The following is an 18,802-nucleotide window of genomic DNA, read 5'->3' as shown; positions in this document are numbered from 1 at the left end:
TACTGGAGGCAGTTGTCATGCCCTCCTCCAGGGGATCTTCCTGACCCAGGGATCAAATCCACGTCTCTTATACGTCTCCCGAGTTGGCAGGTGGGTTCTTTACCACTAGCTTGGGAAGTCCTAATCAGCTATGTGCTGTGCTGTGCTTAGTTGCTTAGTTGTGTCTGACTCTTTGCAACCCTATGGACTGTAGCCCACCAGGCTTCTCTGTCCATGGGGATTCTCCAGGAAAGAACACTGGAGTGTGTTCCCATGCCCTCCTCCAGAGGATCTTCCCAACCCAGGGATAGAACTCAGGTCTCCTGCATAGAAGGCGGATTCTTTACCGTCTGAGCCACTAGGGAAGCTCCTATACCCCAATAGAAAATAAAAAGCTTTTTAAAAAAATAAATAGCTTTTGCACATCAAAAAAGAGAGAAAATACATCTGTTTTATTTTACATTGTGACAATTTGTTACAGCAACAATTAGAAGCTGACACAGTTTCTCAACCTTGGTGCCAATGACATTTTGGGCCACTTAATTCTCTGCTATGGAAGTGGTCCTGTACATTGTGGGAGGGTTAGCAACATCCCTGGCCTGTGCCCATGAGATGCCAATAGCCCCCTCCCCAGTCATGTACATCAAAAATGTCTCCAGATTGTCAAATGCCTCCTGCAGGCATAGTCACCCAGGAGGCACAGTCCCCCCAGAACCTCTACCCTACACTGTCCTTCATGGTGACTTTTCTCCAACAGACCCTCAGCAAAGCCCGTGGGTACACTCTGCTTTCCCAGCCCATCCTCCACTGACCCCACCAAACACCAAACACCACCTTTCTCAACCTCTATGGGTAGAGAGTTGAATGAGGCACAGTTTGTGCCCTCAGAGAACTCACAGTGGTCCAGGTAGCTCCTGAAATGAATAATTACATGGCATCTCACTCCATTAGGGCCATGTTCTAAATTCAGAGCAAAGGGTAAAAAGAAACATGGTCAGGGTTAGCCTTGGTCCTTCCTCCAGAGAGGGCCAGGTAGACACTCGGGGGCGTCTCAGACACCACCAGCACTGGGCATGGCTCTGTCACCTCCTGAATCACACAAGGGTGCGGTTCCGCTTTAGGGCCAGCAGAAACAATAGGGCATCTTTACTCTTAAACTGGGGACTTCACCAATGGCTGAGAGGTAAAGAATCCGCTTGCAATGCAAGAGATGTGGGTTCGATCCCTGGGTCAGGAAGATCTCCTGGAGGAGGAAATGGCAACCGACTCTAGTATTCTTGCCTGAAAAAATCCCAAGCACAGAGGAGCCTGGCGGGTTACAGTTCACAGTGTTGAAAAGAGTTGGACACGACTCAGCACGAACATGCACCTGCACTCTTAAATTGAGATGTAATTCACATACCATAGAATTCACCCTTTAAAGCGTACAATTCAGAGGTGTTGGTACATTCACAATGTTTGGTAATCATCACCCTAATTCCAGAACATTTTCATCACCCCCAAAAGAAACCCTGTATCCATTTCGCACCTCACCCTAGTCCTTACCAATCATGGATCTGAGTCCCCTCAGAGTTCTAGCAGTTCCCCCAAATAAGCTAAAGGTGGAGTTAAAATCACTTCCTGGTGCCGGACGGTGGGTGGGCGCACAGTAACTCTGTTCTGTGCTTGTGCCATACAAATGCTTAATCTATGTACTAGATTGTAGAACTGCAGGTGATTATTTTATTCTTTTATGTTAAAAATTTTTTCCCACTATGAGAATCCAATAAAATTTTAACACTTAAAAAAAGGCAATGAATTCATTCAGCTTAACTCAGTAATATCAAAAGCAAATCAACCCACCCATTAAATATTGAAGGAGATCCCAGCTCATCAGGAATGCATGAGGCTATCCAATTACCTGCAGCTTGATAAAGCAATTTTCTGACTTAGCTATTCTCTTTATAACAAAGGTCGTTAACCATCTGAAGAACAGCTTAAAATTCATGAAATCTGAAAAACCAACGTAGACACCTCTGGTCTTCAACTTAAGCCCAATTTCCATTCCGGAGTGCTGCCTAGCATCTCTTGCTCAGCTGTGTTTAACATTCTAAGAAATGGAAATGCATAATTGGTTTTACGGGATCGCTTCCAGAAACATTCAAATTTTGTTATTTATTGCTTTGTATACCACAGAAAGGGTAAAAACAGCCCCATAGAGCCCTGAATTTTTATGATTTTGAAACTCAAAAGGAGTTTCAACCACTCTCTGCTTTGGAATTCTGCGGCCCCTCCTTCCTCACGTTGACCCCCGTGGAAAGCGGAAGTGGAAGTGAGTCCTACCTTTAGGACCTGTTCTAGGTTCTCCAGCTTGGCTTGGAGCTGGTGTTTCTCCTTCACGGCCAAATCACGTTCTCTGGTCACTATGGTGAGCGTGTGTTTAAGCCGAGCATACTCTGCTTTCACCTAAAGTAGCAAGAATGGAGAGAAGGGGTGTTTACAATATGCACGGGAGCTGCAGTGGGTATTTGTCCCCAGCTGTCATCTGTCACTTCCCCTTTAAGTTCTTTTTGGAGACTTCCCCTCCCTCATCCTCAGTCCTGGACTTCGTAGTGGGTCCACTCCTGCTGGGGTGAATACGTGTGACCAAGGGCTGGCCAATCAGCACACAGCTTCTCTTTGCATCCCACCCATCCTCACCACAGCCACAGTGATTGGATCAGGTCTGGAGATGTGACCAAGGCGTAGCCAATCAGTATAATCCCATCCCCTGGATGTGAGGATTGGGAGAGAAGGGGCATAGAACCCAAGTAGCATCCACAGAGAATGAGATACTAGACTGTGTAGGAATCTGGGAAGAGATTCCTTGGGAAGAGATTCACCCACTGTACTTGGAAAGTTAAAGACAAAGGTTGGAGCTACACTGCTATTTGCATTCATGAGGGAAGAACTCATCTGAGAATAGACTCTGGAGATGTAGAGGAAGAAGCAGGGTCCTAATGACATTGTATGAGCAACTAGATCAAGCTGTGCCTGAAGCTAATGCTTTCCTTTCTAGTTACTTGGGCCAATAGATTCCCTTGGTTTACTTGTGTCCATTTGAATTGTCTTCTGTCCCTTTGAACTGAAAGTGCTGACAGACACAAAATGTTACTCAAATTGTGTAGCCATACTAAATTCTTTTGCCTAAAATTTCACCTCTGTCATAAAAGTGGACAAAAATGGCAACAAAGCACCACATGGATTTGGATGATGGATGCTCCAATAACCTCAGAAACCATGTCCATTTTCAGCCCAGAACCCCTAGGACTCCCATGTTTAAAACTTATCTGGGAGGCTCTACTAATCCTCAATCTCTCCTCTAGCTTCTTTGAAACAGACAAGGGCATGCCCTTGATGAGAGAAGTTACCTGATTTCTTCTCCATTATTTTTTCATTGTGCAGCATGCTTTATTCCAACCACGGAATTTTAATTTCTTCCCCTCCTCCCCAAATATTACAACATGAATTATGGCTTCAATAACAGACTGTCACAAAGTCATGGGTTTTTTTGCCTTTTTTTTTTTTTTTTTGTAGCTACATAAGTCCTTTCTGTTTCAAATGCTTTATGTACGATCTTCGTGTAACCTGACAGTTTCTGTGGCACAGAAAGAAAAGAAGGCGCCCACTTGGCATTCGTAAATGGAGCAGGGTTACAGGGAAGCTGTTATTAAGAGGTCGTGGAGAGGTCTGATTCACAGGAGTATTTTCGTGCCATTTTGCTACAGTGTGATGCATCAAGCAATGAACTCAGGGGGAAATTCAAATGCTACCTGGTGAAAATGTCATGACCTAATGGAACTAAGCAGAACCTGCATTTGAACCTCAACTCCAGGTTTGCTGAAAGCCTTCGCTTCTCATGTCCTGGCTAATCAAGGAAATTAGACTTGGAAACAGTATCCAAAAGCCCTGATTCCAGTCTTGCACCATAGCCAGCAGAAGCCTTCTAGAATAGAAGTCAGATCTTGCTGCTCGCTGATTAAAAACTCCCAGGGCTGCCATGGAAATCAAGTCCAAATTCCTAATGTGGCCCCAAAGTCCTGCAGCATCTGGCCTACCCACCTCTCCGATCTGACCTATTACTATCCACCATGCTCAGTCACTTTGGCCTCTTTTAATACCTTGAACAAGCCAGGCTTATTCCTGCCCCAGGGCCTTTGAACGTGCTGTTACCATTGTGGCACCTCCCATGCCACCCCCACTCTCTGCTCATCAATTACGTCACTCCAGACAAGCCCCTGAGGTACTGATACCCTCCCTACTTGTCTGTCTTCGTCACCCTTGCCATTTCCCCTGCTTTATTTTCCATGGGCATTTATCACTATCTGAAATTATTGTATGAGCAGTTTACATTTTTTCTCAGGGTTGTGCCTCATTAGAATGCAAGCTCCGATGGGACCAGAATTTTCTTCAGTGATCCAATTCCCTGTTGTCAGAGTAGAGAAATAGAATGAATAGCCAAAGCCCATGTAAGTCAGGTATTTTCAAGAAACTCAAACTCATAGTTTGTAGGGAAGCTGAGTTGGGTTTCAGGTTCCATTTGCCAGCCTCATTTATTTCTGTATATTTAGTTATTATCCAGCCCCTTATAAGAGCACAGGGCAGTCAGGAATCATCCTGCCAGGGGCACTGCCCAGGGCTTTGGTCAAGAATAGCCAATCCCCTTTATGTTTTATCATAGGTTATATGAAACTCCAGTACTTTGGCCACCTCATGCGAAGACTTGACTCATTGGAAAAGATTCTGATGTTGGGAGGGATTGGGGGCAGGAAGAGAAGGGGACGACAGAGGATGAGATGGCTGGATGGCATCACTGACTCGATGGACGTGAGTCTGAGTGAACTCCGGGAGTTGGTGATGGACAGGGAGGCCTGGCGTGCTGCGATTCATGGGGTCACAAAGAGTCGAACACGACTGAGTGACTGCACTGAACTGCTATATATATTTTTTAATTGGAGGATAATTGCTTTACAGTGTTGTGTTATTTTCTACTGTGCAACAGCTGTGAATCAGCTAGCTATAGTTATACATATATCCCCTCCCTGTTGAGCCTCCCTCCCATCCACCCATCCCACCCCTCTAGGTCATCATAGAACAACAGCTGAGCTCCCTATGATAAACCAGGATGGAAAAGACTATTAAAAACAGAATACATATATATATAATCTAATCACTTTGCTGTATAACAGGAGTTAAAAACATTGCAAATTAACTATACTTCAATAAAAATAAAAAGATTTTTAAAAACATTAAAATAATAATAGTCGATCCCCAACCTGCAGACAGACGACAACCCAGAAGTGAATCTGGAAACTGACTGGCAGCCGCCAGACCTGTGCTTCTGCAGGGACGTTGCCAACAGCGGACAGAACAGATGTACGTTAGAGGGTCAGGCCCACCCCAAAGTCCCATTTACCCCACGTGGAGCTAAAATGTTGTGCTTTTGTTGTAGCTTATATTGTGTTCATTGTAGTGACAACAGAAAGCAATTGTTGGTGGGGAAAAAAAGCGCCGAGTTTTATTTGTCTTGAAGACAATGCTTTACAGGACAGCTGAGGATGAGCAAGAATCTGCAGAGGACTTCTGGGCCACTAGAAGGCTCTGCAAGTTGTTGGTGCTCGTGCCTTAATACATCAAATACGCTTCATCTCAGGCCATGATTGTGGTTTTGCATTTCTTTGACTTAAAAGTTTCTCCATCGTGTCCCCTTTATGGTCACAGTTATGGAATGATTAAGGTCACTTCCCTGGTTTGCAACAATGGAAAGAAAGTTGGTTGGTTAGGAGGGATGGGGTAGACAAAGGGATTGACTGGGGACAGGGGTGGACTGAGATAGGCTAAATTAAGACCCACAAGGAAGTCCGCATCCTAATCCTGGAGCCTGTGAATGTTGCCTCATATGCAAAAAGGACTTGGAAGGAGTGATTAAGGATCTTGAGATTGTCCTGGGTTATCTTAGTGGCTCCAGTGTAATAATGACAAGGGTCCTGATGAGAGGAATGCAATATGAAGATGCTACCTTGCTGGCTTTGGAGATGGAGGAAGGGCCCAGGGGCCAAGGAATGAGGGCACCTCTAGAAGCTGGAAGACATGAGAATGTGATTCTCTCCTGGAGCCTGCAGAAGTGCAGCCCTGTAGACACCTTGATTCTAGGACTTCTGACACTAGCCAGTCTGGTTCCATTGTTTCCACAATATAGACAGGAGATGAAAAAGGAAGTGTTGAAAACATGAGCTTAAACTGGTCTTGGAAATCTCAAAGACTAACCTCTCCCATGAAAAAATGCTGTTTGTGGTAATCTCCACTCTTTCCCAGACTTCCCTGTGGCTCAGATGGCAAAGAATCTGCCTGTAATGCAAGAGACCTGAGTCCCATTCCTGGGTCAGGAAGATCCCCTGAAGGAGGGCATAACAACCCACTTCAGTATCCTTACCTGGAGAATCTCATAGGCAGAGGAGCCTGGTGGGCTACAGTCCATGGGGTCACAAAGAGTTGGACACTACTGAAGTGACTTAGCACATGTGCCCCCACACACTCAATGAGAAAGTAGCCTGCACCTCCAACTGGCTATAAGAACGGCTACCCAGTTTGGGGAGAATTTAATGGGCTCCTTTGAACCCAAGTGAGTGAAAAATTTGGAATCTTTTTTTTTTTTTTTTTGAAGTTGGGTTTGCAGGATGGGGAACACATGTAAGCCCGTGGTGGATTCATGTTGATGTGTGGCAGAATCAATACAATATTGTAAAGTATTTAGCTTCCAATTAAAATAAATTAATTTAAATTAAAAAAAATAAATAAAGTTGGGTTTGCAGGCATCAGGGGCTCTGACCTATCCTTTGCACTGTGTCCTGGATTCCTGGTTCATTTGTTTCATTCCACGGGGAGGCCTGCCCAGTAGAATTCAACTCAATATTCTAAATATTTCCATAACCAATTTTGCACCTAAGAGACAATCCCTTCTGGGCAGGCTTCGGGGAAGACACTGACCCTGTATCCCTGTACATTAATAATTAAGAGCTCTGATCATTAATTTTACGTACTTAATCAAGGCTACTAAAAAGCAGATTGCAAATCCAGCCTGAGTCAGCTGTGGGAATTGGGAATTCCCAGACTTCTTCCGGAGAACCAGATGAAACACTTCCTTGTGTTTCTATAGGTCTCGGGGATGCCCCCCCCCCACAATGGATCTGGGGCTGTGGTTGAATTCTTTCACCATCAACATGAACCAACCCTCCCCTTGTACCTCCCCAAGTTACGCTGGGACACAGACACTGGTCTCCCAAGGCAGTCTTTCAGGACCTGCTGTTTCCCACCGTGACTCCCCTGAAGACACCCTGCTCGGGCATCCCAAGGGAACGCACAGCCCTGTAAGCCTGGGAAGGGGCGGGACAAATATGGTGTCTATGGCACCACCAGGCTCCCCACCCCCTCTCTGCAAGCTCTGCTATTCCAGTCTGTGCCTGTGAGTCACTCCGTGCCTTCACATCCCCCTGCAGTGCCGAGGGGAGCTCATTTTCTGGGCCTTGAAGCTTTGCTTAAAAGGTCAAGATGTGAAGGCAGCAGGGGAAGGAGTTTCAAACCTTAATGAAAAAAATTATGTCAGTTTTGGTGAGAGTTCTATGGGAACAGGGGTGCCCATCAGGGTGCTGGGAGAGCCAGGTTTGGGAATGAGATGCTGGTGATGCTTGACCCTGGGACTCCACCCTGCCACCACTGACCAGCATAGGCGACACCGCCACTGGGCTCCTCTGGCTCTGCCCTCACCAAGGACTCAGACTCCGGGCGCAGGACCCTAGCTGAGGAGCAGACAGATGCCCACATGGAGTGAACTTGGTGAAAGCGAGGAAGGCATTCTAGGATCAACCCTCCCTCCAGCCAACTCCCTCCAGCCCTGTGGTTAGTTTGCTTCTGATGCCCAAAACATCACCATTATTTTTCATTTCTGTTTTTGTTTAAGTAAAAAAGATGCCGGGACTGAGAAGGTCACGAAGCCTCATTATGGATTCGCACCTCAGGGTGCGTGAGTTTATCAGAGCCTTACCTGAGAGCAGGTTTGGAAAGGAAAGAGGACAGAAGGCAAAGGGGCTGGCAGGAATATGGAGGAAAGACTTTAAAGGGAGAGTTGGAGTCGTACTGAAAGCACATCTTTTTGATAAAATTATGGTAAAATACACATAACGTGGGGCTTTCTGGTGGCTCAGATGGTAAAGAATTTGCCTGCAATGCAGGAGACCTGGGTTTGATCCCTGGGTTAGGAAGATCCCCTGGAGAAGGAAATAGCTACCCACTCCAGTATTCTTGCCTGGAGAAACCCACGAACAGAGGAGCCTGGTGGGCTGCAGTCCATGGGGTCACAAAGAGTCGGACACGACTGAGTGACTAACACACACATGACATCAAATTTACTGTCTTAATGTTTTCGAGTGTATAGCTCAGTGGCATGAAGTATGCTCACACTGTCATGGAACCATCACTAACACCCATCTACAAAACTTTTCATCTTCCCAAACTGAAACTCTGTCCTGCTTAGACACTAACTCCCCCTCCCCCTCCCCAAGCCCCTGCCTCCCACTACCCTGCTTTCTGTCTCTATGAGTCTGACTCCGCTAGGGACATTATATGGGTGGAATCATACAGTATCTGTCCTTCTGGACTGGCTTATTTCACTGAACATAATGTCTTCAAGGTTCATCCATGTTGCGGTAGGTGTCAGAACTTCCTTCACTTTAAGGTTGAGTAATAATAGTCCATTGTGTATATATATAATTAATTCCCAGGTGGCACTAGTGGTAAAGAATCCACCTGCCAATGTAGGAGACTTAAGAGATGCAGGTTCAATCCCTAGGTGGAGAAGATCCCCTGGAGGAGGGTGTGGCCTCCCACTCCAATAGGGTTGGCCAAAAAGTTTGTTAGCGTTTTTTGGTAAGATGTTATATAAAAAAAAAATCTACCCATATATGTACACACACACACACATATATATACTGCATGCTATATAACATTTGTTGATATTCATTCATAGATGGTTACTTGGGTTGCTTCCATCTTTTGGCTATTGTGAATAATGCTGCTATAAACATGAAAAGACAAATATCTCTTCTTAATCCTGTTTTTAATCCTTTGGGTATATCTCCAGGAGTGAAATTGCTGGATCATGGGGTAATTCTATTCTTAATTTGTTAAGGATCTGCCATCCTGTTTTCCGTAGTCATTGCCCCATTTTATATTCCCACCAACAGGGCACAAGGGCTCCAATTTCTTCACATCCTCTCCAACACTTCTTATTTCCTGAAAAGCAGATCTTTTTTTTTTTCCTTAAAAAAAAAAAAGGCGGTGGCGGGGGGTGGCAAACAGGAAGGCAGGAAAAGAAGTGTAAAATCAAAAAAGCTCTGTTTTTATAGTAAATTTAGGACTCAGTTATTCTTTGAAATAAACATTCTGTAATTATGGAAAGTTAAGCAATTAGCAATTTCAAACCACCAACTGATCGTTAACTAATATTCACCGAGTACCTACAATGTTTCCTGAGATAGGTACTGGGGATACTGTGATGAATAAGATGGCAAAGACCTCTGCTACCTAGGAGCTGACATTATTGCAGGGTGGACAGACAGACACATAAGTGAAGATGTGATCAATCAACAAAGTGATGAGACACACAAGAAGATAAAAGCTGAGGGGAGCCACATAATTAAAGGAAGGGGATGGGTAGCTGGAGGCAGTGAAGGTCTAGCGAGGAGGCAACTGACCATGAAGAGCAAGAGGCTGGTGGCTGTTTGAAAAGGAGGGAGCAGAGTTCTAAGCAGAGAAAGTCATGGCACACTGAGACCAGCTTGGTGGTCGGAGGAGCAAAAAGAAGGTCAGCGTGAACAGAACTTCAGGAATCAAAGATGGAGAGGCAGATGACAAGGCTGAGCAAGACGGCAGCCACAGGGAGGAGTTTTGTTGTTATTTTGGGAGAAGGTTTTTACTCCGAGGAGCAACGTAGTCTGGTTTGAGTCACAGGATCACTCTAGATCATGCTGGAAACTGATTGTAGGACATGAAGAAGGGAGGTAGACAGGCCAATTAGGAGACTGTTTCACCATTCAGGCAGGAGAAAATGGCAGCCTGTGCTTGTGGGACACAGTGGGGTTGGAAATGGGAGGGCTGGGGGCTGTCAGAGAGTGAGGTGTAAAGGAAGCATAAAGGACCACTCAGAGCATCTAGGCCTGAGCAGTTGGAGGGATGGCCATTTACTGGGATGAGAAAAACTAGGAGAGGCAATGGTTTGGTGGAGAGGACATGGCAAGTTTTGTTCTGGCCCCTTTGTGACTGAATAGACCTCTACGTGGGGATGCCTAGCAGACAGCAAATGAAACATTTCTCTAGGGCTTTGTGCAGTGGCCACATGATGAAATAGAAGAGGTGTAACCAGGGTCCCAGCCACTCTCGTTTGGGTGGAGTTCAGTGAGTCATCCCCTTCCACCTTCCCTGGGCTCCTCCCTGACACCCCAGCTCCCAGTGGCCTGTTGATGGTGGTGGCCAGTTACCTTGTCGAGCTGGCGGGCCCTTGCGGGAAGGCCTGCATAATGGGGCCTCAGGCGATGGTCTCCTTGGGCAGCTTCCTTAAGTGCATTTTCCTAGAACAAAAGGAAAGGGCATCGTGAGATGGCATTGTAGCACACAGATGGGGGTGAAGGGTTCTGATTTGAAATCAGATTGGGGTTAGGTGTGATTCTGTGATTCACAAGCCTTGCGGCGTGGGATGCATTTCTTTTCCTCTTTCCAAGCCATGAGTTTCTGAGTCTATAAAACGGGAGGAGTGATACTTTATGATGATGTTATGAGTGGATAATAAAATAATTTCTATAAAGCCTGTAGTGAAGTGTCCAGAAGATAAATCACATCTGATACACTGTGTGCTGACCTGCACTGCACTCTTGTGTCCTAAAGAGGCAACGGAACTGCTCTTCATCTGGAGTTATGTCAAGCTCTGACCTGCCCCCTTTCCTCACAAGCACTGCTCCAAACATATCGCCATAATAAACAATACAGAAAACACTTAGAGGTTTGTCTTGCTCAAAAAGAAGGCAAAAAAAAAAAAAAAAAATCTATGAGGACTATGGAAGGCTGGAGCACATGTCAAGAGTGGAACTCCTGGGACTCGCTGGATTCTGAGTCCAGAAAATTCTGAGTTCTCTCCTCTGCCTAATTTTCCAGGTAGAGAAAATTAGGAGTCCAATTATTTTAGGCTATGAAGAAGTGAAAGTGTCCTACCTGAGGCTAGAGACTTGAGCCAAGGTACTGCCTGAACCAAGGCTGAGGTCAAGTCCCCAACTCCCAAAGGAGGCTGACCAGAGCTCTGGAACAGACAAGGTAGTGCAGTGGAGAGGCAGGGAGACCAGACCCACTGGCTCAGTGGCATCACCTGTGCAGGAACTCTGAGCTACCAACAACAGAACCCAATTCAAGACCAGGAGCACCCATGGGATGGTACAGAATGACAAAGAAGGAAGACAAGAGCAGAGAGTGAGCACAGACAAGGAGAGAGAGATAGGGGGTAAAAATCTCCCAAAAGAGATGAGTCTGAAAACAGAAATTCCAAAACACAGAAAGAAAACTCACACTGCTAAACAGATTTAACAAAACCAGTAACCGGGATGAACTGACTCCAGAAGAAATAAAAATAATGAAGTGATCTGAAAATGACGCATCAGTGAGCAAGTTGAGGGTTCTCACAAAGATAAAGAATGACACCCGTTAAAAAGCACAAGGAAGAAGCAACAGGGACAGTTAGTGTCCCACGGTGGGAGGTGACAGCAATAGCCACATGCAATCATGTCTGCAGGTTTCTTTGCTTGATTCTTCAAGTGTGTTCTCTGTTCATCTCCTAAGAGAGTTCCTATCTGGGGATCACCCACATCTGAATTGACTTGGGAATCTCCTCTGTAATACTTCAAGAGGTCTGAACTCGGGCTCATTCACACTCACAATAAGAAAGAAACAGGAACCATAGGGTTACAGACACCTCCCACAAGGAGAAAGGGTCCTCCTGCTGTTTTCAGGTTCTATATTTCAGTCAAGCCCCTTACCCTAGGCCAGAGTCATTACAGTCTCCTCCCCTTATGGTATCTTCTGTGTTTGGTTCTGGAGAACAATGATCCCCAGCCTATGAGAAACTGCTTCCCTCCTCTGAGATGTTCCCAAAGGCATAAATTCATTTCCCCCTTTCTTACGTAAAGCAACCACAATGTAATCCCCTGCTGGCTCCTTGGGGGACCTGGAGACATTGTGGGATATCCCACATGAGAACCACTGGCAATCACAAGGAATAGGTACATTCACCCACACCCCTCACTCTTGACCTTGGAAGTCTTGGATACCCCAAGGTGAAATAAAGGCAGCCATGTCTCAGAGAATTACAGGAGAAACTCATGTTTTTTTAAAGCAGGAGTTGATATTATTATATTATTTTTTAAAGACTTTTTTTAACATGGGCCATTTTTAAAGCTTGTATTGAATTTGTTACAATATTGCTTCTATTTTATGTCTTGGGTTTTTGGCCATGAGTCATGTGGGATCTTAACTCCAGGCCGGGGATTGAACCCATACCCCCTGCATTGGAAGGTGAGGTCTTCACCACTGGACAGCCAGGGAAGACCCCAGGAAAAACTTTAAGGAGGGGTTAAAATGTCAGTCCTGAAGTCATTCTGCCTAAATACAAACTCGAGCTGGTTCACGTGTAAGCCCTATGACCTCAGGCAGGTTGCCTGGTATCTCTACACTCTCTAAGATGGAAGGATGTGAAAGCACCTACTCAGCAGCCATTGGGAGGACTAAATGGGATGGTTCTCCTAGAGTACTGAGCATTTCCCTGCACACGATGGCAGCTCAAGCAAGGGTCACCTTCCCTGCTGGAGGCACCGCTCTCTGCACACCTTCCACAATCTGCCATAACCACCCACTCAATTCCTGCCACCACCTTCCTCTGCCCCTCCCCTGGAAGAGTGGACTGCAAGAAGGCAACATTGGGAAGAGAAGCAGGGCTGGCTCTTTCATCGTTTTCTAGTGGTTGTAGGAAAGTGGCATTCATCAATTTCATCTCTACTCCATCTCAGTGATTCAAGGTCAGCTGCTTAACCTGATGCAATCAATCTTCAAGAGAAAAAAGCCCAGGATCTAAATCCAGTCCAGGAAGCACCGATCCACAATATCACCAGGTAAAAGGGGAGGGAGGGGTGTACATGGCCATCTCTTCCCCCGAATTGGTCCAAGCATGAATCTGCATTGGACCACTGCATTGGGGTACCACTTACTGTACCGGTTCTCCCACCTCAAGGAACTAGGAACAGAAAGAGCTGCTGAGAAGCAAACTCAACGCCAAACAATTCTCTGCTCCACCGCAAACAGTTTAGCAGAGGCCAAACCCCCTCACACAGTGATGCTGAAAGAACCTATTCAGCACCCAACATGTCCAGGTAAAAGCCCAGAGAAGAGTGAAGAAAGATGCCACTGGAGCTACACGGACTATGTGATTCACCTGCCAAATTATAGCATCTCATTTATCCAGTCTTGTCATTTAGCCCTGAAAAACCCTAGAGGTGGGCATGGGGCAGGGGGACACATGTGGCCTCGCCCTCAATGCCGCAGTGACAGCAGACATTGGTTCTCCCCACCCCTCAGAGTAACAGGGCACGGATGCTCCTCAGACATGCATGTTTCTTGGATTGCTTAGGGGAAAATCCAGAAAATGCCTACTGCTCAGGCTTCCAGTCCCATGAAGATGCTGAGAAGCAGGAAGACTTACCCTGGAAGCTTTCATCATTGACACCGTGCAGGACCAGAGCTGCCCACCCGGGGAAGCTGTCACCGCTCCAATGAAATCTAGCCTTTCTGGATTAATCAGCACCACCAAGGAAGGGCCGCTAAGCAAGAGATAGAACACCTTACATACTGGTCGCATGCTTGAGACCAGAAGGCCCCCCAAAGATGTGGGCTTTTAGTTGCAACACGACAAAATGAGACTCGCCAACAGGCGCGGGTGCACGAGCTATGACAATTCACAGGAGAAGGAGGAGGAGGAGGAGGATGGGGTGGACTTAATATAATCTGACATTCCTGCTGAGTAACGAGGCTTTTCACAGCCCAGGGTAAAGGCGGCCGGTCACACCAGCGTCCAGATCACAGGTGTGCACACTCACCTCCCTGCCACAGAGTGATCTGTGCCCCTCTGGCATTTCCTGTGCTGGGGGTTTGACACTGTTGACTACTGGGCACATCCGAGGACCCAGGAATTGAATCTGACAGCACACGCCCACTGCCTGGAGATGCAAAGCCAGTGACTCATGCATCACCAGGACTGTGATAACAAAGAACTTTCCGAGCACCAGCTGTATGAAATCACCCTCTAAGCTCCATCTTCTTGACCTGAAATAATGATTGTGAAGAGAGGAAAACCAGCCTCTGTGTAACTGTTCGCTTCCTGGGAAATGGTCCAGCTTCCCTGTCCTTGGGAGACTCTTAGCATCATGTTGGGAGCAGACTGGATCTTGGATACTTTACATTTAAAGCCATCCAGGTAAGAGGGCTTAGGATTCACCAAACAGTGGATGCATGAGACAGGGTCTACCCTGTAGGAATCAAAACGCACAGTTTGTTGAATCTAGTTATCCCTAACCACAGATAGAAAAGGGCACGGTATTTATTTCCACTTTGCAGATAAACATTTTGAGGTTAGGACGAACTCCCAGCAGGCTGATAAGAGAGCTCTGGCATCTGAGCTGAAGAATTCTGAGGCCAATGACCCCTGAAGCCTGAGTGCAGATTAAGTGCAAACTGCCAGTGAGACTAAAGGGAGGACCCAGGACAGAGTGAGAGAAACAGAGATGTTAGAACAGGCTGAAGAAGAGGCTCCTGCAAAGGGATGGTCAGGAGTGATGGGAGACAAGTGTGTGATGTCCTAGACGCTAAGGAACCACAAACTTGACAATGAGGGTCCTGAGCATCAATTGTTGCCCAAGCCAGGTGAGGACCAAAGATGTTTAGTGGTTGAGGCACTGAAAGTGTTTCCCATGACCTCCAGGAGAGGTGCTGAGAGAGAACCTTTCTACACTGTTGGTGGGGATGTAAATTGGTGCAGCCACTATGGAAGACAGTGTGGATGTCCTTAAAAAAACTAAAAATAGACTCACCATGCATGATCCATCAATTGCACTACTGGACATATATCTGGAGAAAACTGTGATTCAGAAAGATACATGCACCACAATGTTCAAATAAGCACTATTTATAATAGTCAAACCATGGAAGCAACCTAAATGTCCATTGATAGATGAGTGGATAAAGATGTGGTACATATGTACAGTGGAATATTACTTAGCCATAAAAAAGAATGTAATAATGCCATTTCCAGCAATATGGATGGACCTAGAGACTATTATACTAAATGAAGTAAGTCAGAAAGAAAAAGTCAAATATCATATGATATCACTTATATGTGGAATCTTAAAAAAATGATCAGATCAGATCAGTTGCTCAGTCGTGTCCGACTCTTTGTGACCCCATGAATCGCAGCACGCCAGGCCTCCCTGCCCATCACCAACTCCCGGAGTTCACTCAGACTCATGTCATCGAGTCAGTGATGCGATTCAGCCATCTCATCCTCTGTCATCCCCTTCTCTTCTTGACCCCAATCCCTCCCAGCATCAGAGTCTTTTCCAATGAGTCAACTCTTCACATCAGGTGGCCAAAGGACTGGAGTTTCAGCTTTAGCATCAGTCCTTCCAAAGAAATCCCAGGGCTGATCTCCTTCAGAATGGACTGGTTGGATCTCCTTGCAGTCCAAGGGACTCTCAAGGGTCTTCTCCAACACCACAGTTGAAAAGCATCAATTCTTTGGTGCTCAGCCTCCTTCACAGTCCAACTCTCACATCCATACATGACCACTGGAAAAACCATAGCCTTGACTAGATGGACCTTTGTGGGCAAAGTAATGTCTTTGCTTTTCAATATGCTATCTAGGTTGGTCATAACTTTCCTTCCAAGGAGTAAGTGTCTTTTAATTTCATGGCTGCAGTCATCATCTGCAGTGATTTTGGAGCCCAGAAAAATAAAGTCTGACACTCTTTCCACTGTTTCCCCATCTATTTCCCATGAAGTGATGGGACTGGATGCCATGATCTTAGTTTTCTGAATGTTGAGCTTTAAGCCAACTTTTTCACTCTCCACTTTCACCTTCATCAAGAGGCTTTTTAGTTCCTCTTCACTTTCTGCCATAAGGGTGGTGTCATCTGCATATCTGAGGTTATTGATATTTCTCCCGGCAATCTTGATTCCAGCTTGTGTTTCTTCCAGCCCAGCATTTCTCATGATGTACTCTGCATATAAGTTAAATAAATAGGGTGACAATATACAGCCTTGACGTACTCCCTTTCCTATTTGGAACCAGGCTGTTGCTCCATGTCCAGTTCTAACTGTTGCTTCCTGACCTGCATACAAATTTCTCAAGAGGCAGATCAGGTGGTCTGGTATTCCCATCTCTTTCAGAATTTTCCACAGTTTATTGTGATCCACACAGTCAAAGGCTTTGGCATAGTCAATAAAGCAGAAATAGATGTTTTTCTGAAAATGCTCTTGCTTTTTCGATGATCCAATGGATGTTGGCAATTTGATCTCTGGTTCCTCTGCCTTTTCTAAAACCAGCTTGAACATCAGGAAGTTCACAGTTCACATATTGCTGAAGCCTGGCTTGGAGAATTTTAAGCATTACCTTACTAGCATGTGAGATGAGTGTAATTGTGCGATAGTTTGAGCATTCTTTGGCATTGCCTTTCTTTGGGATTGGAATGAAAACTGACCTTTTCCAGTCCTGTGGCCACTGCTGAGTTTTCCAAATTTGCTGGCATATTGAGTGCAGCACTTTCACAGCATCATCTTTCAGGACCTGGAACAGCTCAACTGTAATTCCATCACCTCCACTAGCTTTGTTCGTAGTGATGCTTTCTAAGGCCCACTTGACTTCACATTCCAGGATGTCTGGCTCTAGGTCAGTGGTCACACTATCGTGATTATCTGGGTCGTGAAGATCTTTTTTGTACAGTTCTTCTGTGTACTCTTGCCATCTCTTCTTAATATCTTTTGCTTCTGTTAGGTCCATACCATTTCTGTCCTTTATCGAGCCCATCTTTGCATGAAATGTTCCTTTGGTATCTCTGATTTTCTTGAAGAGATCTCTAGTCTTTCCCATTCTGTTGTTTTCCTCTATTTCTTTGCCTTGATCGCTGAAGAAGGCTTTCTTATCTCTTCTTGCTATTCTTTGGAACTCTGCATTCAGATGTTTACATCTTTCCTTTTCTCCTTTGCTTTTCGCTTCTCTTCTTTTCACAGCTATTTGTAAGGCCTCCCCAGACAGCCATTTTGCTTTTTTGCATTTCTTTTCCATGGGGATGGTCTTGATCCCTGTCTCCTGTACAATGTCACGAACCTCATTCCATAGCTCATCAGGCACTCTATCTATCAGATCTAGGATCTTAAATCTATTTCTCACTTCCACTGTTAAGAAATGGAGTAGCCATCATGGTCAACAAAAGAGTCTGAAATGCACTACTTGGATGCAATCTCAAAAACGACAGAATGATCTCTGTTCGTTTCCAAGGCAAACCATTCAATATCACAGTAATCCAAGTCTATGCCCCAACCAGTAACGCTGAAGAAGCTGAAGTTGAATGGTTCTATGAAGACCTACGAGACCTTTTAGAACTCACACTCCAAAAAGATGTCCTTTTCATTATAGGGGACTGGAATGCAAAAGTAGGAAATCAAGAAACACCTGGAGTAACAGGCAAATTTGGCCTTGGAATACGGAATGAAGCAGGGCAAAAACTAATAGAGTTTTGCCAAGAAAATGCACTGGTCATAGCAAACACCCTCTTCCAACAACACAAGAGAAGATTCTACACATGGACATCACCAGATGGTCAACACCGAAATCAGATTGATTATATTCTTTGCAGCCAAAGATGTAGAAGCTCTTTACAGTCAACAAAAACAAGACCAGGAGCTGACTGTGGCTCAGACCATGAACTCCTTATTGCCAAATCCAGACTTAAATTGAAGAAAGTAGGGAAAACCACTAGACCATTCAGGTATGACCTAAATCAAAAAAATGATATGAATAAACTTATAAAACAGAAGCAGACTCACAGACACAGAAAAAAAACTTATGGTTAATGAAGGGGAAAGATAGAGAGGGACAAACTTGGGATTAACCTTTACACACCAGTAGCTCAGTGGTAAAGATCTGCCTGCTAATGCAGGAGACGCAGGAGACATAAGTTTGATCCCTGGGTCAGGAAGATGCCCTGAAGAAGGAAATAGAAACCCACTCCAGTATTCTTTCTTGGAAAATCCCTTGGACAGAGGAACCTGGTGGGCTACAGTCTATGAGGTTGCAAAGAGTCAGACAGGACTGAGCTACTGAACGACAATAAATGTATGAATAGAAAACAACACAGATCTACTATACAGCACAGGGAACTATATTCAATATCTTATAATAACCTATAATGGAAACGCATCTGAAAAAGAATATATATATATATATATTTAACTGTATCACTTTAAACTATATTCAATTTTTTTAAGTTTTTAAAAATTTTTAAATAAAATAAAAATAAAAAGAGGTGCTGAGGAGGGACTAGCAGAGGTCACCTTGTGACTGATGGGAAAGAAAGAGGTCCAGAAACTGAGGGGTGATAGTTCTTGAAAGAACACTGGGTTGAAAAGGAGGAGTGAGACAAAGATGAACCTCCTAGGGACACGGGCG

The 18,802-nt window shown here is 45.1% G+C and overlaps 2 protein-coding genes across 9 annotated transcripts in view; both read right to left on the bottom strand.

The window, feature by feature from the left end:
• The window catches only part of RIMBP2 (RIMS binding protein 2), a 222,023-nt gene that overhangs the window by 117,055 nt on the left and 86,166 nt on the right, over positions 1-18,802 (bottom strand). For all 7 annotated transcript variants that reach the window (XM_070769344.1, XM_070769342.1, XM_070769346.1 and 4 more), the window contains exons 2-3: positions 10,530-10,619; positions 2,302-2,424 (exon numbers count right to left, since the gene is read on the bottom strand). In XM_070769344.1, the coding sequence (XP_070625445.1) occupies positions 2,302-2,424; positions 10,530-10,619 (213 nt within the window). The remainder of the gene's footprint in view (positions 1-2,301; positions 2,425-10,529; positions 10,620-18,802) is intronic.
• The window catches only part of STX2 (syntaxin 2), a 271,361-nt gene continuing 263,088 nt past the window's right edge, over positions 10,530-18,802 (bottom strand). For both annotated transcript variants that reach the window (XR_011561135.1, XR_011561134.1), the window contains one exon: positions 10,530-10,619. The gene's annotated coding sequence lies outside the window, so the exon portion shown is untranslated. The remainder of the gene's footprint in view (positions 10,620-18,802) is intronic.

The sequence above is a fragment of the Bos indicus genome, chromosome 17 (genome assembly GCF_029378745.1).
Source record: "Bos indicus isolate NIAB-ARS_2022 breed Sahiwal x Tharparkar chromosome 17, NIAB-ARS_B.indTharparkar_mat_pri_1.0, whole genome shotgun sequence".
Lineage (NCBI taxonomy): Eukaryota > Metazoa > Chordata > Mammalia > Artiodactyla > Bovidae > Bos > Bos indicus.
The sequence above is the reverse complement of the archived record's forward strand: the minus strand, read 5'-3'. Positions and strand labels throughout refer to the sequence as shown.